At 35.6% G+C, this 9,787-nt stretch overlaps 2 protein-coding genes, 1 long non-coding RNA gene and 1 other non-coding gene across 8 annotated transcripts; 3 read left to right on the top strand and 1 right to left on the bottom strand.

Annotated features, from left to right (window-relative positions):
• LOC126689733 (dirigent protein 11-like) lies at positions 1-604 on the top strand. Its single transcript, XM_050384920.1, has one exon. It carries the CDS (start codon positions 50-52, stop codon positions 602-604), a length of 555 nt encoding a protein of 184 aa, XP_050240877.1. The 5' UTR covers positions 1-49.
• Positions 605-1,476: 872 nt separating this feature from the next.
• On the top strand, positions 1,477-6,281 carry LOC126688905 (uncharacterized). 5 transcript variants are annotated; one of them, XM_050383836.1, is made up of 13 exons: positions 1,477-1,630; positions 1,711-1,856; positions 3,193-3,241; positions 3,331-3,477; positions 3,998-4,134; positions 4,232-4,301; positions 4,505-4,595; positions 4,987-5,056; positions 5,190-5,285; positions 5,410-5,509; positions 5,605-5,691; positions 5,853-5,875; positions 5,964-6,281. In XM_050383836.1, exons 1-13 carry the CDS (start codon positions 1,579-1,581, stop codon positions 6,099-6,101), a joined length of 1,206 nt encoding a protein of 401 aa, XP_050239793.1. In that variant the 5' UTR covers positions 1,477-1,578; the 3' UTR covers positions 6,102-6,281. The 5 variants fall into 5 exon arrangements, with proteins under 5 accessions (XP_050239793.1, XP_050239792.1, XP_050239791.1 ...); XM_050383835.1 differs by having other exon boundaries at positions 1,478-1,630; positions 3,376-3,477; positions 5,784-5,875; XM_050383834.1 differs by having other exon boundaries at positions 1,478-1,630; positions 5,784-5,875.
• A 178-nt stretch (positions 6,282-6,459) lies between these two features.
• LOC126690664 (U2 spliceosomal RNA) lies at positions 6,460-6,655 on the bottom strand. Its single transcript, XR_007644708.1, has one exon. It is a non-coding gene; the product is annotated as a U2 spliceosomal RNA (small nuclear RNA).
• A 1,496-nt stretch (positions 6,656-8,151) lies between these two features.
• LOC126688904 (uncharacterized) lies at positions 8,152-9,265 on the top strand. The gene is made up of 2 exons (XR_007644366.1): positions 8,152-8,471; positions 8,913-9,265. It is a non-coding gene; the product is annotated as an uncharacterized LOC126688904 (long non-coding RNA).
• The last annotated feature ends 522 nt before the right edge of the window (positions 9,266-9,787 follow it).

Here is a 9,787-nt window from a genome sequence, read left to right as displayed (position 1 = left end):
AACCAAACCTTCTTCTCCCAAAGTAAACATACCCCAAAACCCAAAAGCCATGTCTAATCCTCTGAACCTCACCACCACCAATTTCTTCTTCCTCATCTTCACCATAACCATTCTCTGTGTGACCTACACAATCCCAAGGCTCCAACTCCAACAACCCAAGCAAACCAACCTAGTCTTCTACGTGCATGACTACTTAACTGGTCATGACATGTCAGCAATCACTGTGGCTGGGAAAAGTGGGACCTCCTCTAGCATCTTACACTTTGGCACAATCTTGGCCGTTGATGATCCGGTAACTGAGGGCCCCAGCATAGAATCAAAGGAGATAGGTAGGGCCCAAGGCTTTTACATAAACTCTCAGTTGGATGGCAAAGGCTTGCACTTGGTTTTCTCTGTGATTTTCACTGATGGAGATTTCAAAGGGAGTACTTTGGAAATTCAAGGAGCTGATATTTTTACTATGAAGGAGAGGGAGTATGGTATTGTATCAGGGACTGGTTATTTTCGTTTTGTGAAGGGGTATGGTGTTATGGAGACTGAGTTCATGGACATAGCTAATCTTAGAGCTATTCTTAAGCACAATGTAACAGTCAAGCACTATTAATCATAATATAAAGTTACTAATTCGATATCTTTTGCATTTACATAATTTGCTACCTTTTTACCTTTTGTTTTGGCAACTAAATTGATCATTTTTGTTACTTATTTTGCTGCGCTTCATATGCTTTAAAGGTGGTCATATCACATGTGTTAGGGCCAGAGCATAGGGGCATTGGTTTCTTGCCTATCATTTTCAAGCCCCATTTTTTTTTTTTTCACTTTTTCTTTTTTGAAGAGTTTTTGTCATTTTACAAATTACAATGGAGAGAGAAATAAGTTGTACTCATAAATTAATTCAGTCAAACATTCTCCCTTATGTGTGGGTTCAACTTCAAATTTCTCCTAAAGAAATATTTAATATATGACTTTTTAACTTTTTCTTTGATTAGATAGCAAATTTTTACTATTAAGTAAAAGGTAAAAGCAAATATAGATTTGCACTCAAAATTATCTTATCTTTTTTTTTTTTTTTTTTTTAACTCAAAACCACCTATCTTGATGCAATGGTAATTAAAGTATTGCTTCTCAAAAAAGTTTAAATTAATAAGAAATGATAAATAGAATCACTAACAATTATTTTAACCAATTCTTATATATCCTAGTATTTTTTATTTATATGCTTTTGGAAACCACAATTTCGACATCTTGAAGGGATGAAATTAATTCTCATCCCTATTTTTTCACAAGGAATCCAAATATTTTAAGACTTCCAAAGTCAAACATCTCAAGACTCAAATTATCGACTCTGTAAGCAATTTTCGCAACGCTTGCCTGTAGGCTGTAGCATAATTAAATGAGGGAAATCGGTATAAAGCACCTGTCTTACCATTGCAGGCCCACATAGCAAAAAAATAAAAGCCCACTTTCTCAATTGGGCCAAGAAGAAAGCCGAATTCTCTTACCGCCGAATTCTGTTAAAAACGGATAAATATCCATCTCTTACTCACCCTCTCAGTGTTTCTGAGTAGCACTCTGGGGATGTCTCTGAGATTTTTTTGCAATTCTACAAGCTTCCCTCAACAACATCAAGGTCCTTCTTCTTCTTCTTCTTCTTCTTCTTCATATTCTTTCATTGATTCTATGTCTGAAAGGTCTATGTTTGAATTTCAGTGAGAGGAAATCTTAAAAGCAGCAAAAACCTTGACAAGGTTAGAAACCTCGTCAAAACAGTTGGGGTTCCTTCATTAACTTCTTCTCCGCTTGAATCTCTCCGAAAGGGAAACTGGGTCAAGCTCATATGTGGTGCAAGCTTCGAGGTATCTAGTACAAAACCCTCAAACCCCATTAACCACAACACCACAACCACTTCTATATGTTAGAATACTAGTTTATATGAGTAAATTTTTGCTCTTTCTTGTTAGCTTAAGCTTTTGGGATATTCTAATAATGTCTTCACTCTAATAAAAAAAAAAGTCTAGGGACATAAAAAAAAATTCACAACCTTTTTCACAATACCTAAGGTAAAATGGTTTGATTGTTTGTTAATAAAAGTGGTGTTAGTGGCCTATGTCAAAGCGATGTTGCTCCTATCATAACTTGTCCTGTCACTAATCCTGGAAAATTTTGTGAAAAATTGTGTGTCTTGTGTTACTCAATTAGAAATTCCACTGGTTGGACTTCACCTAAGAGCGGAAGTCTGCCCTACATGTCTAGCAGTTACGCCATATCGCCTGCAGTAACACTAACCTTTGATATCAGGAATTTCTCACTGGTTTACGCTCTTGCTGGAGGTGAAAACTGTGTACATAACTAATTAGGGTTACTATTTATAATCAATGAAGTGTTGCCAACAAAAAAGCACCTTTGAAAGCTCACTTATGTTGGAAGATGGAACAAGCACTCTAAAATGTTGTCATGGTTGTTACTAGCTGTTAGAGACACAAACATTGAATTGTCCCCTCATTTTTCTGCAAAATCCTGCAGAAAATACACATTCTGCAATTGTCTCACTTGAGCAAGAATCATCTTGATTAAGCTAGATGGCCATCTCATCCGAGCAGGACTTTCTCGTTAGTGCTAAATCCTCTGAAATCTCTTCTCAGAAACTTTGCTTGTACTTAGCCTGTACCTTGCTTGAGCAACATCAGGTCAGAAATTTCACTTGTCTTGTATCTCGCTTAAGCAAGGTTCATACATAAAGTCTTGCCTGTCCCTTGCTTGTATCTTGCTCAAGCAAGATTCTAAAACACAATTTTATTTCTTTCAGTCATTGTTCTACCACTAAAGTAGGATCACTTACATATTACAAGTGTAGGATCACTTACATATTACAAGTTACAACCTACATATATATACTCATATATACAAGTATACAACATTAAAAATAACAAGTGTAGAGACAAAAAATTTCACACTTGCTAGCTAAAACAGTGTGATTGGTGTTAATAAAAGTGTCAGTAATGGCTCATGTGAAATGGATGTTGCTCCAGTCATAACTTGTCATGTCAACCAGTCTTGGAAAAATTTGTTTCTCTAGCGTTCTCAATTAAAAACCATTGGTTGGACTTCACTTATTAAGGGTATTTTTGGCCCAATTGTGTAGTTGTTATTGTCACATCGCTTGCAGTAACACTAACCTGCCTCTCTTTATAGGATGTTGTCGATATCAGGAATCTCTCACTTGTTTACACTCTTGCTGGAGGTGAAAACTCTTGAAAACTAGTGTTTGTATTTTTGTGTGTGTGATGTAGATGAATGTGAATTATATGTTTTTGATGAATGGTTGTGCAGTTGATTGCATTGACTGTGCAGCTGATTTGGCGGTTGTGAGCGCAGTAAATGATGGAATTGAATCTGCTAGAGACATAGTGGGCCTTAGAAGGCCTTGGGTAATGATCAGCATCAATGATGACGAAGATCTTCACTTCCGAAAGGCTGGTATACATGCCTCCTTGCATTGGTTTAATTAGTAGTATCTTATTTTATCAGCACCAGCTAGTGCAGAAGCACATGTAATAAAATGTGCGTTATCAATTGAATTGAATAAGATTTGCAAGTGTTTTTACTTTTTATACCTTAGATACAAATTATCATGTTATTTATGTAAATCAGACTTTGGCTTGATACACACTTATCACTAATGAATTAGCAGGTTTGTCAGGAGTAAGTCAATCTTTAATTCAGCTCAATCATGAAGACAAATATTTTCTTGGTATAGTTAGACAAGCAAAGCATTAGGGTCAATGAAGCATTTAATGTCATGGATTTAAAAATTGTACAAATTAGATAGGTCATAGTATATTTTTGGTTTATCCAATGCAGTATGAATAAGGGAAAGCCTAATGTATCAGGTTGGAAATTTAGGTAGGTCTTGGGTACTACACTGGCCACTTAAAAACAGGCTCATATATGAATTCTTTTTCAATTTTTTTAATCTGACTTCTGGCCACTTTAATAGAGTTTGATCCAGAGGATTGCCCACTTGACTGTTCAAGGCCTTGTGAGATTGTTTGTCCTGCTAGTGCAATATCACTCAATGAAGGAAACTCTACATTAGAAGTTTCAGATGGTACCAATGCATCTAGAGTTTTAAAGGTTTGTGTTCTTGATTCATTTTGATATGATTTCTAACTGCACACCCTATTGTTCATCATGGGACACATTTGCCATTTGTACTTGATATAATGTGCAGGGTGGAGTTATAACTGAACGCTGTTATGGCTGTGGCCGTTGCTTTCCAATTTGCCCCTATGATAACATAAGTGGGTGTTACTTTCCTTTGTCGTGCTGCTGCTTTTCCTTAATGTAGGCTATATAGCCTCTTTTTTATTTCTTTTTGAAGCCTTGGTTAAGACTCCAATCTTAATCACATTTGAAATTATAAACTTGTGTATTCTCCCTCTTCTGGTGTTTTAATTTAGATCTCTTTCATTATTTTCACATTTAATCTAACAAACTTGTTTAGGGGCGGTTACATATATAAGAGATACTACTGCTACGGCTGATCTTATAAAAAGAAATGGTATTGATGCTGTGGAGATACATACAAGTGGAAGGTACTACTTCGATTATATTAAACATTTTATAATACAAAATAGATCGTATATAATTTAAATAGGTGAGCGGAGAAGGGCCATGGGATCTATTTTTTTTTTTTTTTATTGCATTTGCAACTGAACTTTATCCTCTTTAATGACACAGGTAAAAAGACTGAAAAATATCTCCTCAAAAGGAGCCTGTGCCAAATCTAAAACTATGCATATGATTGTAGTTGTCTCATCTCAAATGCTAGAGAAATTAATATGCTTCACTGCAATACCTTATGAAGGACAAATAACTTTTTCTTTGCCCTCAAATTCTTAGGAAATAACCAAATGTGACTATATCTTATTGAGTTTCATCCAAATCTAGGCACTGACGCACTGCATGAACTGATCCCTTCTGTAGGCAGAGTGCTTTCTTTGAAAAACTTTGGGATGGCTTGGGAGATTCAATTTCACATCTGAGACTAATAGCAGTAAGTATGGGATATGTCCTCTGTTGTCTTAATGTGTGTGTGTGTGTGTGTGTGTGAATGTTTGATACTAAGCTGTAAAGCAGTTTCCCGGTGAGGATCTTGAACATTGTGAATTAATACTTTCTGGCTCCAGGTTAGCTTACCTAATGTTGGGGATTCAACCATATCCTCAATGAACACGATGTACTCTATTATGGAACCTAATCTACCTTGCTTCAATTTATGGCAGGTCTGTCCTATCTTAACTGAAATCCATTTGAACTGTTTAAATAAGTTTCAAATGATATCATCAATCCAAATTTTACTTTTCCTTTCAAACAATCCATCTATCTAATATAATTCATGAAATGAAGTTGGATGGCCGCCCCATGAGTGGAGATATTGGACGAGGTGCCACAAGGGAATCAATTGCCTTCGCTGTTCGATTGGCTGCTGTGAAAGACAGGCCTCCTGGTTTGTATTTGGATTCCCTAAGTTCATAGAAAATGTGTTAAGTTTCGATTTTTCTTTTGGTAAGGTGTCAGTTCTTTACTCCTTTCAAATGGTAGGTTTTCTTCAATTGGCGGGTGGCACCAATGCTCACACGGTTGATGGATTAACGAAAATGGGACTTTTTCAAACAACATCCATTACTAGTAATTTTATCACCCTTTTCCCCCCTTATTTATCTGTCTTTCTGAGTTCTATTGTATTCTTTTGATGTTTCCCTTCTGTTATTTGTTACCAGAGAACCCAAAGGATGAAATACTAACTGCCAGTTTGCCTAACTCATTGCATGCTTTAATTGGTGGCATAGCTTATGGTGGCTATGCAAGGAAGGTTGGCCACAGTTATATTCACGGTGATTCCATTTTATAAGTTTTCCTCAATTATATATATGCTTTAACTTATGCAATTCCATATTCAGATTGTCGGAAGGGTCTTGAGTTCTATGCAATCACAGTATGGTGTTGCTCGCATTGAGGATTATCCAGAACATCTCTTGGAGGCACTTAGAGAGGCCCTTGCTTTAGTTGGAACAGTCAAATCCTATGATCCATTTTAAACATGTCAGTAGTAGTACTAAATAATAATCCTTTTTTTTTTCTCTTTCTTTTTCATTGTATATCCCTAGTCAACTATCAAACAAACCAAGCTTTCACCAAAAGAATGTATATGTTATATCCAATTTTTTAGGCAATGAATAGGTAATGTAATATTCATTCAGTCTGAATACCTTTTATTACTTTTTGATTTATGGGCTTGTTGGTTCATGGACCTTTCAGTGGGAGCCATGAACAGGTTTTTTATATCACTTAGAATTGTGCTTATGCAGTACACTATCACAAAAAAAATTTCCCTATGATCCTTGAAACAGATCCATTTAGGCCATAGATCCTTGAATCACTTTAACACTAGATTTAGTGGGGTGTGCCAAGCCCAAGCTTTAGTGCAACGCAAAGGCTACACTCAAGAACTCTAGCAGCAAGCTACTGTGGTGAGTCCTTCCCCATGAAAAATTAATTTAATATCATGTGAGCTTATAACCCACGTATCAGATATTAAACTGATAAGAACAGATACTACACTTGATCTTAGCCAAAAGGCCGAGAAAGGTAAGATTTTGAACTTGTTAAGCTGGCTGTTTTATATTAAGTCCGATGCTTCTATTTTATTGTGCCTGTTGGATGTGGGACTTACTCAATTCGAAACTGTTTGTTATTCTTCTGCTCCTAGCAATGTTGTTGAACTCCTCCAACAGTTGGGCACTTCTTGATCTCTCAAGCCTTTAATAAGCCTTCCAAATACCAAGTACCAAAACAAGAATAACAAGCCTTGCATCTGTGGAGATAGGAAAATCTCTATTAGCCCAACTGTATGTATCCCGATTGTGGCAGCCTTAGGGAACTAGCATACTCTATCCATGACTGAGTTTCATAGACTGCTCTGTAATTTACTATTATATGAGATGAGAGAATACAACATTATTGTATTCTCAGAGTATTGTATAACAATTTAAAAGTGTATGTATGCTAACTTATTTATGAAACAATCAGTGTGAAGCTCAATTTTAGTTATTTAAATTTGTATCTGTAATTGTTCCCCAAATCCCTAGATTAGATCCTCAAATCCAAGTACAACTTATGTTTAACTCTTTATTTACAGAACTTATGTAGGTTGTACATCATTATTTAAAAATTTGCAAAAAGTTATAGTACTTGGTAATAATACATTAATACTGCACATTGTAGCTCTCTCTCTCTCTCTCATGCCTTTTCACCATAGCATTGTGTGTTGCTAATAAGGGGCATCATCAACGATGGTCGATCTAGCTATGAGTAGACATGAGGCACTAAGGTGGTTGTGGGTTGCCTTGTTAGGTGTTGCCTCGTGGTTGGATGGGAGGTTGAGTCATGAGTCGCTAGGCATTGGGGTCATGGGTCACAGGGCGTTGGGGTAGTGTGAACAAAAAAAAAAAAAAAAAAAATTATATATTAATAAGATGTATTATAAAATAATAAAGAGTGATACAGAGGGTGTATTATAAAAATGAATCATTAAAGTAGAAAAGAAGTTTTTGAAGAGGTAAAATCTAACTGAATTATAGAAATCTGAATACAAAAGCTTTTAGAGCATCTCCAGCAGTTTATCTAAATTTTTGTACTGTTTGGACAATAAACAGTGACATTTATTTTTTATCTACTTACTTTTTCAAATACACTTTTCAAAAAATTCTCTATCATTTTCTCTATCTCATTTAAATATTATTTCTTTATTTATTATTTATTCTTTTTTTAATCATCATTTATTATTCCTATGTTCATTCCCAACAACTATATTTTTCAATGAGAAGTGTTATATTCATAATGTTTTTTGCAATACTTTCACAAGAATCACAACAAAATCTTATGTAAAAAGTTATTACTAGTTCTAATTTGAACCCACCACTAAAATTATTTTTTTACTTACCAATATTAGGTAATAACAATCTATTAATTAAAATTTATTGTAAAAATATTGTGGTAGCATTTCTTAATTATCATTTCTTATTCTTTATATTATTTTTCCTTTCTTAATTTCATCCATACGTTTCTTTTCTTTTTTTCCTTTTTTTATTCTCTTGTTTTTTCTCCACCACACACGTATCCCACTCCTATCTCTATCCTCCCGTCTTTTTCTTTTTCTACTTGATTCCAGATCACTTTCTCCAGTTCTCTCTCTCTCTCTCTCTCTACTTTTTCTTTTTGTACTTGATTCTAGAACATTCTCTAGCTCTCTATGTGATAAGAAACAAAGAAAGAACAAGCAAGAGATATCTTGCTTGCTCCACCGTTGATCGAAGGACACAGGCAGGCGCAAAATCGGTGTTCACTGTGTCAAGCCGCGCCTTCCGCTCTGCCGCTGCTCGTCTTCCTCCCCAACGCAACCCAGATGGGTTAGATGGCTTCTGTCTTTTTTCTTCTTTTTTTTGCTTTTATTGCTATGATTTGATCAAATTTTAAGATTGTGTTTTTGAGTTTGTATTTTGATTATGCTTGAGTTTAGAGATGTTTAAGAGAAAGGATTGTTGTGTTTGTAGCCATTGTGAGAGGAGAGAGAAAAAATTGTTTTTTACTGAGTTGTATGATTTTTTTTAAGTAGAAAAATTCATTTGGAGTTGCTACAGTATTTTCTATATCTAGAGAAGCATTGTAGCAACTTCAAAAAAAATTTAGAAAACTTTTGCATTTGGAGAATCTATTGGAGCTGATTTTTGGGGTTTGTTCTCCAAAAAAATAAATTTACCTAATCTATTGGAGATGCTCTTTATATCTCCAATAACATTATCTTGTCCCCCAAATTTGGACCTTCATTCTTTTCTTTTGGACACCATTAGGGACATAATTGCAAGGATGGCAGTACAAAAGTTGAATAACAAAATGGTGTGTTGGTGGGTTTGGCTTTCAGAATACTTATGGCGTGGCATCCAAAGGTGGATTAGGGGATCCAAGTTTAAATTTGAATGAGATCAAGACAACAATTTGGTTTGTATTTGATGGATATTAGATAGCAAAAAAGTGAGAGAAGCTAGGGATTTCATCCAATAAGAACATTCGGATCAGCCTAGCAGTATTTTTAGTCAAATTTGGTCTATAAAGCTATTTTAATTTACTCATTTGTAGATACTCCTACATCAAACTCAATACTCTACCTCCAATTTTATATTAAATAAATACTTATTTTATTCATTATTAATTATTTCTCTCTCTCTATTTCTCACACTCTCTTCCAGTCTTCCTCACCAAATCCTATTGTGTCTCTTTCTTTATTTCTCACTCTTCCTCCATGATCACCGAAGCTTTCACTCTTCCTCAATGACCACCAAGCCTCTCTCTCTTCCTCTCACTTCCTCTCTTCCTCCATGGCCAGTGAGCCCATCGTCGATCTTGCTGTGGGTGGATTGGCTGGGGTGGATGGTGGTATTGATGGCCATGTTGGACGGCTCATGGGGTTGGGTTTGCTGGGTCTTTGAGTTGGGGCTTTTGATGGCTATTTGTTGTGTTTCTGAAAGCTTGAGGTTGATTTTGGGCGAAGGGTTTAGTGTTGCAATATTTGAGGTTAACGGTTTTTTTGGTTTGTTGGTTGTCTGATTCAAAGTGGGTGGAGTGGATCAGATGGTGGGTTGTAGATCTGATGTGGGTTACTACCTTGGTGGTGGATCGGTGAGAGAGAGAGAAATAAATAAATAAATAAATAAAATAAAAAAGATAC

This window comes from Quercus robur, chromosome 6 (genome assembly GCF_932294415.1).
Source record: "Quercus robur chromosome 6, dhQueRobu3.1, whole genome shotgun sequence".
NCBI classification, from domain to species: domain Eukaryota; kingdom Viridiplantae; phylum Streptophyta; class Magnoliopsida; order Fagales; family Fagaceae; genus Quercus; species Quercus robur.
Note: the sequence above shows the minus strand (reverse complement) of the source record. Positions and strands in the feature narration are given on the sequence as shown.